Raw genomic sequence first — 21,729 nt, 5'->3', positions numbered from 1 at the left:
CGTGACGTTACAAAACACTGTTGTTTTCAATGAAATTCCCCATTTTGAAACATCAATCCATAATCATCACAATGCTAAAGCACAAGCATGACATCTTCCTTATCTCTTCATTTAAAGTGAAGGCAATGTAAGAGGAAAGATCAAAAATAAAAATTAAAAAAAAATTCCTCAAATTTATTTGTTCTGAAGTACAAGAGGCAGATGAGAATGATATTTACACACAGCTGATCTACAGACATCTGTGATTTTATGCCTGCTGACTTCTAAGTGTGCGTTAAATTCAGGTTTTTTCTGAAATGTAAAAACCAGCAAACAACCAACCCTCAAATTAATATTGAACAAAATATACTTTTGTTCTGTTCTTAGTTTTTTTCTTGCTTGTGTCAGAATCCTCTGTGTTAGATGTAATGACCATTGGTAGGGAACAATAAGCCATTTATCACAGGAAATCTTTAAGGATGAGTGTTTAATCAGAGTCTCCATGGCAAACAGTGAGAAAGAGATAAGAAGGTCATTAGTCTGTAATCATCTTTAGCAACCTTCTGCAGAATTCTGCGTTGGATAATTGTATTAGGCTAAATTAGGAGAGATTCATTTGAATGGAATCACAATGGTGCATTTTATGTGTAAAGTTAGATGTTTCGGATATAAAACATTGAGTCACAGAAGGAACTCTTGAAAATAATTGGTTATTTTTCTTTTATTTGACATGGCAAAAAAATACCTTAACAGCAATTTGTGCATTAAGACTTTAAGCCATAATGTTAAGACTTAAATCAAGAGTCTGCCACATTCTTAGGTTATGTTCAGTAAGTTGTAACCACCACTATTAAAATATGTACCTTGGATTGGTTTTTTTTTATTTTTGTTCATCAAACTTTTATCCTTTAAATTCCTCACTGCTATTGATTAAAGAATTGTCTTCTTGAAAAAAAAAAAAAAGTTTTCCTTCTGCATGTGTTTCTGCAGTGAATCAAGCTGTTGTCTTAATCTTCTTTCATGTACATGGAAAAGTTTAAGTCCTTCAGTCTCTAGACAAAATAACAGTTTTGAAACCTAACAGAACTTGTTTCCTCTTTTTCTGAAACCTTTCCAATTTGTTAACTTTATTTTGCCTTAAGAAATGACACTGTGCAGATAATGACCTCTCTAATTATGAGTTTAAAAAAATGGTTTTCATATTCTCATGTAGAAGTCATCCTCTTACAAACTAGTAAGGGCTCTTACAAGTCATCCTCTTACAAACTAACCACAGGGCTACTTTGGGAGTTTATCTTATGAGTACAAATTTACACAGTGTATTTTCATCTCCCCTTTGAGCAAAACCAAAATATATCCAAAGATCTCCTGAAAAATGCAGTATCAGAAAGAAGAATGTGTAACTCATTCAAGAACACAGTTTTCTATGCCATTCATTTCAAAATTGGAGATTGAGAATTGGAGCAATGGAGTCCATTAGACTTTGATGTTGTTACAAATATAAGTCTTTTGCAAGTCAACATATTCTCATCATATCTTTTGCATTGTCATCTCCAGAAACTAAATTTGGATATATGCCTTGATTTTATATTTCCTTCATTATTACTTAGCAATTTTCAGGGAAGTAGGAGTGGAAGATTCAGAAGTTATAAATATTTTTACTGGAAAATATTACTATTAAAAATAATTTTATAATTTTTTCAAGACCACCGATAAACATATTCAATAGCTAATAGCTGTAATCCAGGAACAGGAAATGAAAGTATGGTGTTTCCAATGACACACTTTTCTCATGCATAATTAATTTTTACAGTGCTGTTTAACTATGTTTTCATTAGTCTGTATTTATTAGGATGGTAATTTCAGCTGGATTTTTTTTGTAGACTCTGCAATACTTCATCAACTTTTTAGACAAATATAAAGGTTGCATTTTGTAAAATTAACCTGTGAATCCAGAAACTGATCCCTAGGTTACCTGACATATTGTCTGTGCTTGTGTATAGTAGTGATAGTGCCTTCATTTTATCAGCATAACCTCCTTCTGCTGCTCTGCAGACATTATTCATCTTTAACAATATTTCTCTCAGAAAATAAGATTTACCCGTAATACAGGCTTCCCTACTACTGCTATATTTCTAATAAGAGCAAGGAAAAAGGATTTGACCTACAATACCTGTTGGAATACAAGGGATTTGCTATATATAAATCTTAAGATAATCAAACCTGACTGACAATGAGGTAAGACCCTGTAACTCAATTGTTTTGGCAGTTTCATATTTCTGTTTGCTCAATAGCCAAGTTACTACTAGACAAAAAGTCAGCTCTTAGAAAGCAATAAGAGATCCCAAATCTATATTCCCATAGTTGCAAGTACATTGTATGCAGACATTTATATTCTACTTATTACTAGATTTCTAGTTCTTATTGCATAATATATATTTTAAAAATAAATGATAACTATAATTTTAGTAGAATATTGACCTAAAAATTGGTAGGTATATATGCTGAGATACATCATATATGTGAGCAAGAGATCAAAATATTCAAAAGAGGAATTCTTTAATCATAGTTTAAAACTTAATTACTAATAGAGAGATTAAAATTTGTTACTACTAACGTATATATTCAAGAACATTATTGTAGGATTTCTCTTACCTCTACAGATAGGAACAGGAAAGTCCCACGATGCTGTATTGACAGAGCTGGCTATGCAAGTAAGCTGTGGGTGTCCATCCAAAATATATCCAGTTACACAGCTGTATCGGATTTTGTCACCAACATCAAATCTTTGACCATACAAAATACCTTTTGGTGGAACTCCTGGGTTGCCACAGGAACTACTCTGTAATTCTGGAAAAGATACATATATATGAATTAAAATGTTTTTATACTTAAAATGTGATGTTTCATTTTGCTTAAGAGTATAGAACACAAGGCATCTTGTGACAGATAGTGTTTTCTTGGATATTATAAAATAAATGTTTCATTTTGCTTAAGAGTATAGAACAGAAGGCATCTTGGGACAGATAGTGTTTTCTTGGATATTATACAGCTCTCAACACTGAAAATCCATTGCTGACTTAGTGTATTTAACATTTGTTTAAGTACCCAAATATCCAAAGGAAGATGAAAATAAGCATGAGGTTTTACTTAAGCTCCAGCTATCAATATATTAATGCAATTTTTTAATTAAATTGATACAAAAGAATGATTTATTTTGTATCAATTACATATGAAAATCATATGAATACCTATCATTACATACAAACAGGAAACAAAGCAGCTTGATATATTTCTGACTTTCAAGTTACACAAATGCAAAACAATAAACAAAATTGTAATACAAACATGAAAGAACATCAGATTCAAATTGAAAAAAATCTGGAAGAAAAATAAAATTAATCATGACAAAAGAAAATTTTAACAAGCATAAGCCTGAGCATGATCAGGAATCTGTTTAATGATTTAATAGATTTTAGATAATGAGGAAAATGGATGAGATACTATGGGTAACTAATTTCTGAGCAAAGAATTAGTTAATTTAATCATGTGAAATACCTCAAGTCTGGTAACTTTTATAATACAGAGCTTTAAACCACTGAGAATCCAAAATTACTCATGGTTACTCTTAGTGTGATCTCTGAGGCCATTAATTGGAGTTCAGTTTCAGTAGCTGGTACTCTTTTGACTGTGTACCCCTTTGACTGGTGTTTCAGCATCATAAATAGCTTGATTACAACATTTTCAGTCATTTACTACCAATGTCCTTTAGTTAATGGACATTAAAACATAGATTTTTTGCAAGTGTGAACAAAACATGTTTTATAATCCCATCCTGACCTCTTCAAGGCTTGCGCCAAGTATATTTACCCGCCTAATGCTAATGGGGAAGAGGCAAATCAGATAAACCTATATTTGTATTCATACCAAATTCCCCTAATCTAAAAAGGAAAATGATGAAAGAAGAGAGGGTTATGTATGTATTGTTTTAATTTCTTTTCCTGAATTCCATGTGACTAAAACATTCTTTGGTAGCCCTGAATTTCTCATGATTGTGTGTACAACCTATTTAAATATCTAAGGTGTTACAGGTTTCAATTAAAAAAAAAGATCTATAAACGCCTATTAAAACAATCAGTATAACTCCCAACATTCATTACATTCTCAAACTTCAATGCCCAGAACTACCAAGAACTAGGAAATCCTACTAGATTTGTGATACCAGCCATGAAACAAAACTATGTAACTATTATTAAAAGGCAGAATTCACTATAATCATAAATACATTCTCTACATGTCCATACAATATACAAGCACTATATATATAAAATATATGCTAACAACGAGTTAATTTGCAAGATTTTAATTACCAGTCATGTTCTGATGTGAATAAGTTAAATATGCATATTAGCTGCTGATGTCATTGCTGCTATTCCCTGCTTTCTCTTACATAATAAAACTGTGGCTTTGGATTTGACTTTCGTTACCTTGCACAATGACACAACACAGAAGTAAGAAAGTAGCCTATCTCACCTTGAGCACTTCAAAGCTCACCTAAAGAACTGATATTCTTATCACTCTTTTACTGAAGTGTTCTGTGCTGAAGCAATATTCCCCAGCCCTCAAATCTGCTTGCAAGCTCTACAGAGAAGGCAATACTGCGGTGTCTCCTGCATATTTGCGCAAAAGAATTTCTTTTAAATCTTTTAACAGTTTTCAAGGCTATTTAATTTGTTATTTATCATCACAGCATGTCAAAATGAAGGTAAGAATATCATCCTGTGGATTTTAGTTGTCATATGAATCATATTATATTAACTTGAAAACACGGCCTGTACAGAGTGTTTTCATTTTCAACTATTCCCAGAAGATGAAGTCTTTCAGAAGCCTGTATCTCTTAGGGTTTTGTAAAAAGGCCACAGAAAGATTCCCTGTCCTTTGAAATAAAAAAACTATAAAGATTAGCAATGTCACTACCTAAAATTACTTCCTTTACTTTTACTGCTGTCTCACCAAGAATTACCCACAGAAGGCAATTTATTCTTGTGAAATTACATTATATTTTAAAGCACTAATTAAAAATCACCCTCCTTCTAAAATAAAACTAATTTTCCAGTTGCAATACTATATGACTCATCTAAAAGGAATTCTTAGCATTTTTCATTAACTTTTTAACTTTATGATAAAGTGGCCTGGGAGTATGTTACTACTTCTAACCCTTCAAGCAATTTTGTTCCTGATTCTAGATAAGAAAGTAGAAAAAATAAATCATACACTTTTAAGTATATTAATTTATTCTGTGAGTATTTTCATTTTGAACATCTACAAGTGCCTTATTTGGGGGTGAGAGGGAGATAATTTACCAAAGTAACTGCTTTTGTCTTCTTTGATAGGTAGTATCTATTTTCAAACTGAATTTGACACTGTACTACCAACTCCCTGGCATTTAAAGCTACGGATTGTTACCCTAAGATTGTCATCTGCCAGGGAACACAGGAATTGCTAAATTAGACTGTAATTTTTATTCAGCTCTGCACAGATTCTTGACTTTAGTGACATTTTGATAATAACTAATGATATGAAGGGTGGAAAAGTATTTCCTTTTAAATTTGCCATCTTGCAGTTTGGTTGAACTTCTCCTTGTTCATGTAGTCTGAAAATAAGCATAATTGAATTTTTTACGCCTTCACACTTTTTTTCATTTTTGTGTATTATTTCTCATCTCCTTTTCAAAGCAAGCTGCCCCAGTTGTTTCAATCTCTCTCCAAGCAGGAATTTTATTTGTCCTAGATTTAATTTTGTAAACAAGGTATATATGAACATATTTGTCCTCTTTTTTTTCATGTTAAAACATGAAGCTTAAAATATCCTTCAATGCTGTTCAGTAAGTTTCTATTGAATTAATTCTTATTAATGCCACTGTAAATTCTGTTAAAAAGCTGTGGGTAAAATGTATCTGGGAGATTTCTGCTTAGCAGGAAGGGACCCACTCTCTTAAAGACTTTAATTAGCAGAAAATTAAGCCCCTTTTAGATACCAATTAATAAGATATTAAAATTAAACAACATTAAATATAATTTATTTCTGAAATTTTTTTTCAAAACACAAGACTAGCAGAAATTTAGACTCTCTTTGTCAGCCTTCACTCAAGGGGAAACAAAACCAGAACCAGATAGAGAAATTTCAAATTTACTTGCTTTTTATTCAGATTTTCAGTCAGGAATGTTTAGGGTATTTTCTTTTATGATATTTATGAAATTAAGAGCAGCATTATCCTCCCTAAAATGTTTAACATTAAATTTATAATCAATGTCTAAATATACAAAACAAGTATTATCACATATCCCAGTAATAAAGGCATTTGTCATAGCACTGCATTCTATTAAGCTTAGTTATGAATACTAATGTCCTTCACACACTATTTTATTGTAAAATTTGGAACACAAATAATTTTACTTTTTTAAACGGTTGATCCATATATTTTCATATTTTTTGTTGCAGTTATTGCAATTTATTATGATCCCATTTTTCCAAAAATAAAGTGAGAAATACTGTCAACACATGAGTACTCACTCACTGAAAGATGTATCTAATATTGTTTCATGTAGTCCTTTTGAAATTAAATACTCCTGGTATCCCTACACTCCCAGTTTGAGATCTCCCCCTATGGGAGTGGTACCAGTCCTAAACTGCTCACTGTGTCTACTACCCCAAACAGGAATTCCTCTGCCATGTAAAGATGAGACATGTTATTCTAGAGACCACTCCAGCTGTTATTTGGGACAGGACGTGGTGGTGTACTGGAAACACTAGAATGTGTTTGTACATGGATATCCCTTGGAAATATGTTCTTTGGCTTACTGACAGGCAAGAATGCTTTGGTATTGAAGACTGAAAGTTGATTTCAGAAGTGCTGCATGTAGTAAGTGTGAGGATATAGGGAGAGCTATGCATTCTAAAGATCCCAAATACTACAACAGGTGCTGCCTTCGTAAAAATAAGAAGTAGCCTGAAAGTACCTTGTCCAAAATTTCATCTATATTGGATCCTATAATAGTTTATTTCAGTTGTCCATTATTTTCCACAGGTTTTGCAAACTAAAAAAATAACTTAGATGCATAGCTTTTAACTTATAATATTTTGCCTAGTTTGCTTACTTTCTATTCTGTCCTCATTCACATTGCTGTGAATATATGAGTAAGCATGGTCTAGATTCAAATATAATAGGGACTAGAGGAATTAACTGATGAGTATAGGAATACTGTTGTCTTTCTACACACATATTGAAATGTACATATACATGCATGTTTCACTTGAGATTACAGAGTGAAGGAAACCACAAGAAAAATTTGGAGTAGGTAACATAAGAGCAGTGAAAGAAAAAAATGAAAAACTTAACTTTGAAAGGTCAATTTAACTGCACAAAAATGTAACATTCAGAGTGTAAAGACACATTATAAATCAATGCTTTGAAAACAGCACAGATATATTAAAACAGTTATTGAATTTTAAAAATTCTCTCCCCCAAAATCCAGGTTTTTCATTAGTAGAAGTTCAACAACAAAAATCATTATCCCTTGATTCCAACAAATCTGTCACCTTAAGATGCAAGTGCAGAATGAAGAGTCATTATTCTGAAATTCAGTTTTGTGTACAACAGCGACAGGAACCGTTTGTCTAACAATCTAAACTTCTCTGAAGTTCTTATTTTAATTTCTGCATTTTTTGTGGATCAGTCAAAAGAAACTGTCATATTCTGGTGTCTAACTATAAATAGCCAAGCAAGAGAAACTCTAAGAAGTTTTGTTTGGTTTTTTTTCCCCAAAGAAAAAGAACATTTTTTTCTTTTCCTGTTCTAATTGTTCTTTCTTGATTAATATATCTGTAATAGTAACCTCACTGATGGTCTCTACTGTTCACTAAAGATAATACAGCTAATTACATTGCAGTTTCCTACCTATTTTTCAATGAATGACATAATTTTGCTTTTTTTCTTCCCTTTGAGATTATTTTCATGTAAAAAATTACAGAGGACCCTGTTATGAGGGAACTTTCAATGTAGATTTTTTTATACTGAATTTGATTTTGTTTCTAAGGACATTGAAACAAGCACTGGTTTTGTCTTCCTTGCCAGTAAGACAAGAATGTTTCTATTTATAGCATAAAGTCATATGCTATTTTAATAGGGACAAACTTGTTTCAGCATTAAGTTAGAACTGCATTAACATAATTCTTCTGCAAGCAAGGGAACAGGGAGAAGAAGTATAGAAAAAAACCTCTGGGGTATGTAAGGGAAACAAGGGATAATTACAATACTGTAGTCACATTAATACAGTGAGCATGAAAAATGTCCAGGGCTTGCAATGTATTCCCTTCACATGCAACACAGTGCTCAGGATATCTGCTTCAATCAGCTGCAGATGCAGCACTAGAGGTGAAGGATTATACAAAAACAAAAAAATAATGGCAGTTACTAATTTAACCACAGGGCATCATAACCAGGGACCAAGTGAAACCAACAGAAAGATGACTACATGCTTCAGTAGATATGGTTAAATCTGAATCTTCCCCATCAGACACAGTTCTGAAGTGCTACCTGAAGGGAATGACAAGCAGGCAAATACCAGATTGTTAGCAAAGCTATACAGTGAACAGCACCAGCCACGCTTCCTTGCCTTTACCAAGTTCCACTTGAGCAGAGCTCTAGCTGCAGTCAATTCCTGCACAGCTGCTGAGGGCACCACTTTAATCCTGGGTATGGCTGGAAGGTGGATGCACATAGTGCATGGACTGAGGGAGACCATTGGAAACTACAGCAAGTTTTGGCCTGGATGTGAAGTATCAATGCAAGTAGCACAGAGATTGCTGCATCCACCCTGTTATGAAACTATTCAACCAAATCAGTATAACTTGAGTCCTGAGATGCTGTATCTGCCACATGTGATGGTTGTTCTGCTTCTCAGGTGGATGAAGTCCAGACAGATGCATCCTGCCTGCCATGCAAAGGCTGTGTAGATATGCCTATGTATGTGTCAAAATGGGATTGTTCTATTTAGACTGCAGTGTTTTCTGAGTACTTTTTTTAATATGGCTGTATTCTGGAGGCAGCTGGGAAGAAGCTGTTGAAATTACAAAGAAAAGATTATTTCAGAGCCCAGGACAACCTAAAGTAAAAACACTCCTAAAATTTACACTTTATTGATAATCCTTCTGCAATATATATTTCTTACTAGGACTTTTACAGTTATATAAAACAATTTAATTTTCAATTTCTGAAATATTATGGCAACAACTATCTTATTGTATTACCTTTCTTCATTCCATCTTAGCCTCAATGCCTCATCTGATTTTACCTTGTGTTAGGTAATAGAAATGTTGCATTGTTGCCCACTGGCTGTTCTTACCTGGAGAATCTACAGATTTACAGTAACCAAATATGTAAAAAGATAACTAATTTAGAAAAAATCAGTTTAGCCACTGAAGGAGGATGTCACAGCACAAAAAAGTTGTGTGGTATTATATAGGCAGCATCTCCACACAAATTTTACAAACAATAATAGATACATATATCAAATAAAAGTTATGAATTTCATATATTTGATGTACTAGCATATCTAGTTTCCTACTGAAATTAGGGTCCCATTTTTTGTTCCAAGGTGCAACAAAAATACTAGGAAGATGCATAGTTTTTATATTCAAGATGATAGAATTTCTGAAATTAGAGAACAGGATAAAATTGCACATTTAATGTAAAAGTACTGGGACCTCTAGAGAAAAAAAGAAGAAATAGAAGATTCAGTGAGCACTGATAGACATTTCTATGTAATGCATTGGCTCTTCAGCTGTTAAAAAGGATACTCAGAAAATTTTGTTTTCAATTATTTTAAATTAGAGACTGGTTAACCTTAAAAAGAATGCAGCTTCTCTTCAACTTTCCTGTTGGCAAAGCTCATCTGAACTGACCAGTGTGTAGTCTGATGATACAACCACATGGCTAATCAAGCATGCTTCATGTCTGACTTGCTAGCCAAGGTTTCCCTGCTACAGGCCTTCTTCACAAGTTGTGTCTTAACATGAAGGCAGAACTCATGGTATTTTGAACTTTTCAACTTGTTTTAAAAAAAGAAAGAAAAAGGAAAAAAATATATAAAGTTATTTCTACTACTGGGAATCACTCAGTTTAAAAGTGGAATTTAAAGCATAAGACGTAGATATGGGATGTCATAGGCATGTTGTTGTACAGTGGCATAAAAGGGCACAAAGAAAAACAGTTGTTTTCTCCTGAAGGGAACTTTGACACCTGAGACCTGGGCACTAGGTGGCATCTGAAACATTCAGAGCTATTGTATGATCTGGCAGAGTAACAAGCATTTCCTTTTGTATATATCTCAGAGATAAGAATATTTCAATTTCTCATATTGACTCCATATGCTTTGTTTGTATCTGTTCTTGTTTTTGTGTAGAATTACTATTAGGAGACACTGCAGTGCCCTATTAGAAATCCAAATGTTTGGGGCAATTTGACACTTCTTTGACCACCTGCTTCTTTTACTCAAAGGCCATGTTGTCTCTTACAGTGAAATTTCAGTCCGGCTTCCACCATTACTTTTGGTATGAAAACCTGTGACAACACTGGTTACAGGAGACATGTTAACAAATTTAGACTTACATTTCTGTGTTTATGTTCTAAATGCTCCTGGTTTAGAAGAAGAAGAAAAAGAATAAAATTTGAGAAAAGAAAGATGTCTTTAGTTCTGTAATTTAATTTTCATTTAGAAAGTCTTATGGTTTAGAATTTTCCTTTAGAAGATTAAACCATTGTTCTCTCCAAAATCTGTATCAGAGTTGTTTTTGCAGTACACCATTTATTGATAGAATTAATGCCCTTATTGTATTTGATGGCAAAGGGTCAAAATCAGCTTTCTGGGATGTCATGAGGACATTACCCAACTCTTCAGAGGTCTTTTTTAAATTCCATAGTGCATCTCAGCTGGTGGGTTGAGAATTTTGCTCAGTAGGTAGGATACATGGTGGTTGGGCAGTGCCTTTGTTGAGCCAATACTCGACAAATTTCTTGAACGTTCTTTTTTTACAAGTCTTTTTTTTAGAAGACACAAACTGTTTATCCTTTTTTGTCTCAAGGTCTCAGAACATCAAGTGAAATTTAAAGCCCTTACTCCAAGCTTCCATTTAAAGTATTTTTGTGAATGCTTCATGGTGCACCAGAATATCTTTCGCTCTTTATATAGCTGTCATACAGTTTATTCAGTTGAACATGTTTTATTGCCTTATATATCTGTCATTATTATTTATTAATACTCTGAAGAATGCAAATTGTGATAATGTAGAAAAATTGTGAGCTAATTTTTTTTCATTCTAAAATACATCGTCTTACTGTTTATCAAATTATTTTTTATCAAAATACTGAAATAAAATCTCCACTCTAGATTAGGATGGAAGTGTAATCTCATTTGCTTACATGAGACTGTATCAAAGATCATGCATTCAGAATATAGCTGAAAACAGTGTTGATGCATTAAGCAGAGAAAATTTATGGCTAAAAGTGTACAGCTAGTAGTAGTAAAGCTCCTTTATTTTGATCATTTTTTTAAGCGTTTATGATTCAACTCAGAAATACATCCAAAACCTTGCATAATAAAGTACTATTCTCAGAGTCATTTTTCTAACACAATCATACATTCAAAATCTAAAGCAGAAGGCTACCTAATGCAGTCCTGTTTACTAGACAAGGTCTTTCAGGTTAATACTCATCTTGGGTGTATTATGAATTTTTCATTAAAAATGTCCAGATGACAGAACATTAAAAAATACTAGATCAAGGATATTTGCATTATTATGCTTTTAATGGTACTTGCCCTGATAATTTTACAGAACTAAAATGCATTATGGCTTATTGACTCCATTTCATAAGGTGAAATAATAGGACATTACTGATCTTGTCCAAATTACTTACATGATGATTACTTAACCAAGAAAGATGGTGTAATCAAATTAATGGATAGCAATGTACATAAACATCTGCCATAGGCTACTTATCAAGACCAACTACACAACCTTTGAATAACTTATATTCCATAAACATTTTGCTTTATGAATCAGTGCTGAGATGTGCACCCACAATATTGTAGCTTTCAAAAGTCATCTTTTCCCATGGAAGAAAAGGTACATTATACTGCAAACATGAAAAATTTAAATCTGCTTTTCCTACCCATTCCAAATTTCCTTTTCACTTTTAGTAAGAATATCCAGATGTCCTTCACTTGAGAAGCAATCAACTCTAATTGTTATTTTATTTCAACATTATGCTATCATTTTCCTTTTGCAAGAGTTATCATTAGTATCGCAGAATCAGAGACTGATTTGGCTGGACCTTAAAGATCATCGAGTTCCAACACCCCTAACATGGGGAGGGACACCTTCCAGCTGACCAGGTTGCTCAAAACCCCCTCCAACCTCACCATGAGCTCTGCCAAGACTGGGTCATCCATAACTCCTCTGGGTAACCTGTTCCAGTGTCTCACCACCCTCACAGTAAAGAATTTCTTCATCATGTTGCTGTTCAGCATCCTATTATCACCTTCGTTGCCTGGGCTTAGAGAGCAGTTCTAAGAGAACAGTTCTAAGAGAACATCTCTCAAGTCTCAAAATTTGTGTGCTTTGCCTTATGCTGGAGGCAAGTTCCCAAGTTCCCTGGAACATTTGGAAAACCATTTTCAGAATTCTGAAGCATGGGAGAGTGAAAGTGGTGCATTGTTTGATGAAACATGATTTTGTTATGAAGGAGTGGTTTCAAATTCTGAAGAAAGAACTTTCAAATTGATTGATGTATCAGCATTCTTCTGTAAGCAAGTATCACCTGGCATAGTTGGCACTGATTTATATAAGCTATCCTGTGTGGATCTCAAGGAAAAGTGGTTAATCAAGACTTTTTTCTCTTCCTAACAGTCAAAAAGTAAATAACATATCAATGTGAACTATTCACAACAGTATTGATTCTGAGCTATGGACTGTTGTGGGTATCATTTTTTTTCCCCAGACATTTTAACATCAAAAGAGCTATCTGCAGTTTCTAGTCTAAGTCTTGCAGGATCAGAGATCAAACAACTTGCTTTGCTTTTCCTTCGTTAAAATAACTGGTTTGAGACACAAGTAATAAAAGGCATTTAATCTTATTTTATAGATGTAATCATGGAGAGCAACAGCCAAGTAATTAATGTGACGTAAACATGTAAAATTTCTCTCTTCAAAGTCTCCTTTTGTAAATAATATAAGCTAGAATTGACATAGAGAGCCTTCATATTGGCAGCCACAATAAGAACTGCTTTTATTCCTATCCCTTCATGTTATCCTCTGTGGGTCATTCCTCTCTTGATTAATTTGTTATTGGATTGAGTAGAAGTGGTCATAACTTGAGAGGAAAGAAAGGATTATCATTTAAATAACTCAAGATTTGCATTAACTTCACATTGAACATCTGTGTAGGCCACCATTTCTCTGGCTATCTCTCCATGACAGGTTAGTACTGAAACAGCTGTGACAGTCATGTCTCTGAACTTACTGATATTTCTGTATTGAAAAATGGCTTGAAAACACCCTGTCAGCTTCTACTTTTAAATACTTTCAATACTCTCTGATTTTATTGAGAAAAAGAAAAATGTTCTAGGAAAAGCCTGCTGCAGTGCCGCACAAATCACTGTTTGACAGAGCTTATGAAGTGTTCGTTGTGGTGCTAACTCACTGAAAGATCATATATCTTACAGAGATCTTTGCAAAACTTCTTTAAAGAGTGACAGATTGGTGTGTTAGAAGAGCTAAACAGCGTCAAAGAAATATATGTTATACAAGTAGGTTGTTAACACAGTGTGAAATGGTAGGGAATACGCAGAAATCTGTCCTCTGGTCTATATCTGACACACTCAATCACGTGATACAGAGTTCTACATTAATGTGTAAGGAGCAAGAGATTGCCAGAGGCAATTGACAGACAAATGTCCCTTATTTTCAGATTAATTTTCCATTTTTGTTGGACACACACTTACAAACTGATGAATATTTGAGGTTTTTCCTCCTTTTTCCCCTGCAAAATAAAGGTGAATGAGAAAAATTAAGAGAAAAATCCATTTTTAAATTTTTTCTCAACAAGTTTAGAAAGATATGTTTTCATTCAGGACAAAAAAACCTTTCATCAGACACATTTGTAACAATTGAAGTACTTTTGCAATTGACATGGACTTGGTTATCAGATGTTATCTGAATTGATGTATTGGCCAAATGTAAACAGAAGGCTATAAGGAAAATTCTAAATAATAAATTAAAAAAAAAAAAATTGAGTCAGGTGCAAGGAAGTTTACAGATGTCCAGACTTCTTTTTTGTGTCTCAGCACCCTGAAGGCTCAGTCCAACATTCTTCTGTAATAAGTTTTGCTGTAATAAGTTTGCTATTTGGGGATAACCTCTGGAATTCCTGAAAAACATTTATTATTTATCAATTAATTAAATATTTACTAAAAGACATGGGACACTACATAGACAACACTATAGTGTTAATGGGATTTCTGGAATATCTATCTTATTTCAAGGAAAATCAAACATAGCTTCATTACATCATATTTTCTTCCCTCTACATATAGTTTAAATTAAGAAAATTGAGTTATTAAATCTTATTATAATAGATCTGAATGTATATATAAGCTGAAAATTTTTATTATAATTTGAGTCTCTTTTTTTTCCCCCAGTAGTTTATTCCATTTTAAATCTATCAATTCTTTAATGTAATGTTCTGCCTTCTCTTACACTAGCAACTTTTGCAAAAAGATACTGGGAATATTCTGAGACATAACCAAAACCATGTAATCTCAACTGCAATAAGTCTGTGTATTTCTGCTTTCCTAAGTTATTTTTACAAGAGGATTTAAGTATAAAGTCTACAGTTATGGTAAAGTTGACTACTGTTGTAGTCAACAGTGCTGTTTTATAAAGGTAACAGTACCTAAATTAATCAAATCTACAAACTGCAGATAAATTTTAGATAGCATTTCAAATTTATACTGTGACCTCCCCTCATTCACAGTTTTAATGAGCATTTTTTAATAAAGTTGAGAAAGCTTCACTGGTAACTCTGGTGCATTAATTCTGTGACATCAAAAATAAGATTGAGAGTAGAGAATAAAAATTCTTATTTGTTTAAAATATTTCATTTGCTCTTGTGAAATAAAAGATATTTTGAAACAAAGTGATTTAATAAAATCAGCAATTACAAACTTTCCTTAGCAGATGCTTCATTGCATTGCTACATTGCTGATATAAGTAATTTTTCAACAAAATTGCAATTTATGGAACTATTTAGCTATTAAAACTGTTAAGTTATATAGTTGTGTTTGAACAAAAGCTTAAATATGTGATTGGATACCAAGCTCTAGATGAATAAGGACTTGCTGTACTTGGTGATGAAAATTATTGTGGCTGAATAAAGAAATAAAACTTTTTTATTGTTGTCTGTATTTCTATGTATATCTATACTGGGTTTGTATTTAGAAACTTATTTAAATTGTAGAGATAATAGAAAATGTCTCAGACATAGTTTTTTCTTGAAAATAGATGGGTCAAGTGTGCTTTTGGTTATGCAAAGCCAAACTAGTTTAATATCTTTCCTTGGAAAAGTACATTAATCTCTCTGCACTGCTTTCTACTTCAATCTTTACTGCGATCAGTCTGCTCCTGGTGGTGCAAAAGGAAAACAATCCCCAGAACACCTCAAGAGTTTGACTACAACATCAAATTTTCTTGCTTGCTCTTCCAAAATCAGTGCTTTTTTCAGCATTGTAGTCCTTTGGCTCACAGCCAAAACTCAAGTTCCAAGCATCAGCAGTGTCCAGAAATGCCAGTTATTGTTTATAACTATAACTATTTTCAATTTGTACGTGTCAGAGCATCACACAACATTGAAGTGTCCATTTTCACTACAGCTTTGGAATAAAGGGTAATTTTTTACAAGGGTTTAGAAACAGATGTCAAGGCAACCTCAAATGCAAATCAATCCACATACTGAATTCAAGAAATCAAAATACATCACCTCAGTTCCTGGTGAAATGCTTTCCTAAATGCCATTCATTTCTGATCAATAATGGATCCATTCTATATATTTTAGTCCTAACTAATACCAGATCCATTTGAATGACCTATTGATAATTACATAATCTTCACTTGAAAATGCAATTATTCAATCTTTTTTAAATTTATTCACAGTAAAATTCTTTCATTCAGTGGATCATGATTGCTTCCATTTTAAGAAATAGTGTTTTCATTTAAATATCTCCCTACCCTTAACAAGTAATAATTCCACCTGATATGTAGAATATATAAGAAGACATGTTTCACAACACAAGCTCTCCTTTTGATCATGAACCATCTAGAATTTCTTCTGAAAAGATTACCTCTGTAAGAAGAAAAATAAAAACCCCACTAATTTATGACGTAAATCCATATATCTATATGCTCATATCAGCTGTTTCTGATACGATTCTTTTTGGTTATCTGTTTTCTGTGTCAAAACCACACTGGCCTCAGGTCATTTTAGAGGATTTTAAATCATCTGAGTCAACAGTTTTCAAGATATACAGGAGACAATGGTGGCAAAATTACCAGAGTGTCTAGAAGGCTTACAGTGGATTTTTTCCTAAAAGACCTTTCATATTTTAGTTGCTCAAGAATGATGCTGCTTAAAATCCACTGATTTTATAGCTGAAAACCAAAATTACTGGAAGAAAACTGAAATTTTTATTCAGTTATAAATGTTAGACATTAGGCATGAATTTCATCATTTTCAAAAAAAAAAATATATAAAAGGAGAAATTGTTTTTAAGATATGCGGAGCACAAAGAGGCTGTGATTGCCTGGAAAAAAAAAAAGTACTTTAAAAAAATCTGTCAAAAGAAGCTTATTATTTCATTCCTTCTCATTATGCTGATCATCTTCCAGTTTTTGTGAGAGAGTTTCTTGAACTGCATCCTCCTTCAATCCAAAATTACCTCCTAACATGTAGAACAGGCATAGGCCTTGCAGTGTCTCATGTGTCCTTGGTGTCAGCAGCAGAAGCCTTGGGATCAGAGGAGAGGAAGGCCCTCATCTCACCCTCAGTGTTTGGTCTAACTGAGCTTGAGGAAGCAATGAGAAGCCTTCATCATTAAAGTGCAGAAATTTCATTCCAAAGGTTTGAAAAGACATGGTCCTTTCTGTTTGAAAAGACATGGTCCTAACTTTCCATAACCACAGTCTCTGAGAGGTTGCCCAGATTCCCACTGAACTTGGCCTCTGCAGTTTGGTGTGATAGCCATAATTAGACAAGGTAATAAAACACACAAAGTTTACCTTGTTAAAGTTTCAAGATCTTCTTGAATGTAGAAAACTTACCAAGCATTTCAAGTTTTTCAGACAGGAAGAAAAAACTTCCTCCCAGAAATTAAAACTTGGAAAATGGGAAAAATTCAATTTAAACATAATGTTTAGAAATACAAACAACAGAAAATATTACACCCCTTTATTAAATACATTTATATAATGATAAGTAATCCACTCTGCAATATTTCAAAGGAAAGCTGTTTCTCAAGCTAAATGTTACATATAGAAACTATAAAAATCTGGAGAGAATTTAAAGAAGATTCACTTTTAAAGTCAGTTCTGAAGGAGCATTCCATGAAGTTGTGTTGTAAATATGGCACACCATGGCAAATAGATTCACTTAATCATTTAAATATATCATTTGCATGAAAAATATTCAGATAAGAGCTGTATTGTTAAAGAACTTTATCATTATATGTTTCAGGGGTTGATATATTATTACCTCAAACTTTTTCAATGCATTAAGTACTTCTTATCTGTCCTTGACCATTTCTTAAAGACATTACTACTTTGATTGAATTCACACTATTTTGAGATGATTTTAATTTGAATAATATTTACCTGGCGAAATTAATTAGCTTTCAGTTTGCTAAAAGTGCTTTGGTATTGGTATTAATGGTACATTTTCCAAGAATTCAGAGTTATTTTTTCCTCAGTTCAGAGTTTGCTTGAGATTTAGTCTATTTGTGTTTTCACTTCCAACAGTCTTGCTTTCAGCAATCTTTCCTGGTAAAAACCTACTGCCTTGTCATTCTAGAAATGTAATTCAATTTCTCTTTTGAAAACACATTATAGCATATGGGTATGCTGTTGGTACTGTTTTGGACTAAGTAATTACCTAAATGATTTTTTATGAAGCTGATAAATCCCGTTTTTTCCTCACTTGTTTGTATCCAGAAAATGTCTTTACTCAGGATAATATCTTGAGATCCCAGATAAAACATAGTATTTAAAATGAAAAACATAATCAGGGCATTGTGTCTTGGATTAGAAAATAGCTTGCAGTTCAAAATAGTTCAGCAGAATTAATTATTCATACTGCAATTGGCTAGGATAAAGGATTTAATATTGGTATTGGTAGGAAGGTATCATGACATTTTTAAGGGTTTCCTTGGAATGTGGTTTCTACTTCTATTTTTCTGATTATAACACTAATTTAGCCATCCCATAATTTAGTGCTATCTCTAAGGAAAAATTACAGCTGCGGAGAACAATTGCAAATGGGTCTTTGAGCAGCAATCCAGAGAATATAGAGATTTTGCATATAAATTGAGACATACAAAGGCTTGCTGTAGCTCTCTCATTACCATCAGGCCATCCTGTTCATTGCAACTTGCTGCCTGTCCTGCTGCCACAGACACAAAGCTTCTACAGGTGACAGCAAGAGATTTTGAGGGTACAAAATGTTTCGGGTTTTTTTAAATTTAGGGACTATTTCAATTTAAAAATGCACATACTTCCATGTTCCAAGCATGGTAAATAGAATGTAAAATAGAATCAGAACAGAAGAGGGTTTGTTACGGGAGCAGCAGAACTGAAAATTTCTTCATTGTGGAAACCCAGGGCGCTGGGAATATTTCTCTGTCTGCTCTAGGGTGTCCTGACCCCCAGGGGAGCATTGACTTTGACCCTCATCCATGGAGAAAGTTTCCTAGACTTCAAGATAGACTAGAATCCACAAAAGTGTGAAATGGATTATAGAGAGTAGTGCAGGTGTAACACTTAGGTGAGAAATTTAGATTTTGGAATTTTTAGTACGCTGTGGATGGGAGCAAGATGGAGAGCACAGGGTATTGTCCTGGGTTTCTTCTTCATGCTTCTTCTTCCTCCTTCATGCTTCTTCTTCCTTCTTCTTCATGGGTTTGGGTGGCATTTTGTAATTGGGCAGAAAAACCCACATTACAGGCTCTTTGAGATCAGTTATTGGGTTAAAAGGGGAAATAATCTAGGTGTCAGTTCTTAATTGGATAGTTTAGTCTTAAGAGACCTTGTAACAAGAGATTGTTGGCCATTTTTGTGGTGCTTTTCCACTGTGCTAAGCCTGGTGTGGACAGTGTGCAAAACTTTAGATAAGATAATGATGAACAAGAACCTGAAGACCAAAAAAATCCAGTGCACCTCTCTTTCCTGATGCAAAGCCACTCCAGGAGGGTCTTCCCTGACAGGGAACTCCCTGGGAGGGCCCAGCCTGAGGCCCAGAGATTGAGAAATCAACACTTTATCACTATAACCTTTATGTCTGTCTTCTTGAATTTTTTCTATGATTTTAATTAGCACTGGGCCTTGTTTTAAACTATCAGTTAATTCTACTACACAAAAAGTTGGTAAAGTACTCTGATGGGCAGGAAAGTGGCAGTCAGGGTCTAGTTTCTGTGAATGTAGGAGTGAAAGGAGTGAAAATATACTCTTTACCACAAGAAGCAGAGGAAGTTGCTTATATTTGCTTATTTTTATTATAAGTTGCTTATATTTGTTGGTATTTTGTGATGCTTTCATGATGAAATAAATCTTTGGTCATGGAGCCATGGTGTCCTAATGTGCCAACTTCCTTTTTCTTTTTTTTTTTTCAGTTTCTGCAATGCCATATTAGTGATCATGCAGATCTTTATATATTTCAAGATTTTGATTGCTATATGCTTCATAATATTCATATTATTCATAATGTTGAACAGCAAAGCAAAGATCTCATCAATGCTGCTATAAATTTGAAATTATGCAGATGTATTGATTTCAAAGTGGGGCAATTGCCCCAAGGCATAAGTTAAATTAATATCAACAGCATCACTAACTTGTGAAGTATTTTGCATTTATATAAATTTCAAATTAAATCAGATTTAGCCTGATATATTTTATAGACTAAAAGAAACTAGTAGCTCAATATAATATCCAGTTATTTCTCTGCAGTTAGCATATAATTTGCCCTCATCCCATTCATTTACCTCTTTATGGTTTTTAGTTCATTTCTTTTTATATGTCTGCCAGAACAGTCATCTCTTGAATGACTTGAGAAATCTAAGGTTAGAAGTGACATGTCACGAACATCCTAAAACTTGGGGTTTCTAAACCTCAGATCAACAGATTTAGATATATTTTAAGATGCCATCTGGTAGCTTTATACAGAACAACAAAAATTTTGAAATTAAAGCCCTTATTTGTTAAACAATGATGGTTATCTTAACATAATTCATTTCCTAGTAGTGATGATTGGTGTGAAATAAAAATTGTTAAGCAGCATTCAATTGATTTGTGATACTATACCAGCAATTGTTTGTTCTCTCATGTTTGATGTATAACATGTGAAACTTTACAGACAAAGCAAAGTTTCCTAATGACCTAGAAGCATATTAAATAACTTAAACTATCCAGCAGGAAGCCAAACTACCATACACCTAAAAAATCCTTTTTTCTCTTTTTTTTTTCTTTTTTAACATGACTGTTTCTTAGCTGGACATGCACCTGCTCCCATTTTCCAGCATAAAGATGCAGCTTTTTTAGCTGCTTAAGGAATGTTCCTAAATTATGAAAGTAATTAATAAAAGCCCTTCATCAAGATAAATAATTTATTTCATCTCCGAGAATATGTGCCTTGGAATGATTGTTTTTTCCAATGTTACCAAACCATGATAAAAGTGACTATCCCTTTTTCTTGCCATTATTTTGAAATCCTTAACTAATTATTTTTGAAATTATTTTGAGAAGAATAAATCCAATGATCATCTAATTGTAAAAAAGTATCTAATTGTAAAAAACTTGCCATATTTTCTGTTGATTTATTTAGATTTTAAACACCCATCTTCCAAGGCAAAAATCTGAAAAGTTGAATTCCATGTCTTAGTTCTATATCTTACACAAAGAAAAAGTGAATACCAAGGAAAGATAGTTCCCAGGTATGGGTATTTACCAAGGGAATATACAAAATTTGGTAGCTGGTAAAACCATGCAAAACAAGTGATTTTTATACATTTGTCAAGTGAGAGGTTGAGGCTACATAAATGTTAGTAAAGAAATAGGTCAGCAACCATTCACTACCCCTGAGAACCAGTGGAAAGCCATGGTGAAAATCCTTATGTTCTAGTATTTTCCCAAACTATGACAGCCTCATCCACACATGAAATCCCATACATCATGCCTTTGAATTGAATCAGAATGCTAATTTATAGAAAGGGAAAAAATGCTAGGGAATAATATTACAATTAAATAGCAGAGATGATCACCTACTAGGGTGGATCTAGACCAATCCTAGAGAAATTTGGTTTACCACTGAGCATACAACTGAAGTAATTCAGTCGGTGCTGCATAAATGTCTTTCCATCTGCTCTAATCAGGTTCCTT

The 21,729-nt window shown here is 33.4% G+C and overlaps 1 protein-coding gene across 3 annotated transcripts in view; it reads right to left on the bottom strand.

Moving 5' to 3' along the window:
• The window catches only part of CSMD3 (CUB and Sushi multiple domains 3), a 594,913-nt gene that overhangs the window by 442,282 nt on the left and 130,902 nt on the right, over positions 1-21,729 (bottom strand). For all 3 annotated transcript variants that reach the window (XM_077188509.1, XM_077188511.1, XM_077188512.1), the window contains exon 4: positions 2,635-2,829. In XM_077188509.1, the coding sequence (XP_077044624.1) occupies positions 2,635-2,829 (195 nt within the window). The remainder of the gene's footprint in view (positions 1-2,634; positions 2,830-21,729) is intronic.

The sequence above is a fragment of the Agelaius phoeniceus genome, chromosome 1 (genome assembly GCF_051311805.1).
Source record: "Agelaius phoeniceus isolate bAgePho1 chromosome 1, bAgePho1.hap1, whole genome shotgun sequence".
Taxonomy (NCBI): Eukaryota; Metazoa; Chordata; class Aves; order Passeriformes; family Icteridae; genus Agelaius; species Agelaius phoeniceus.
This window is presented reverse-complemented; position numbering and strand designations above follow the sequence as displayed.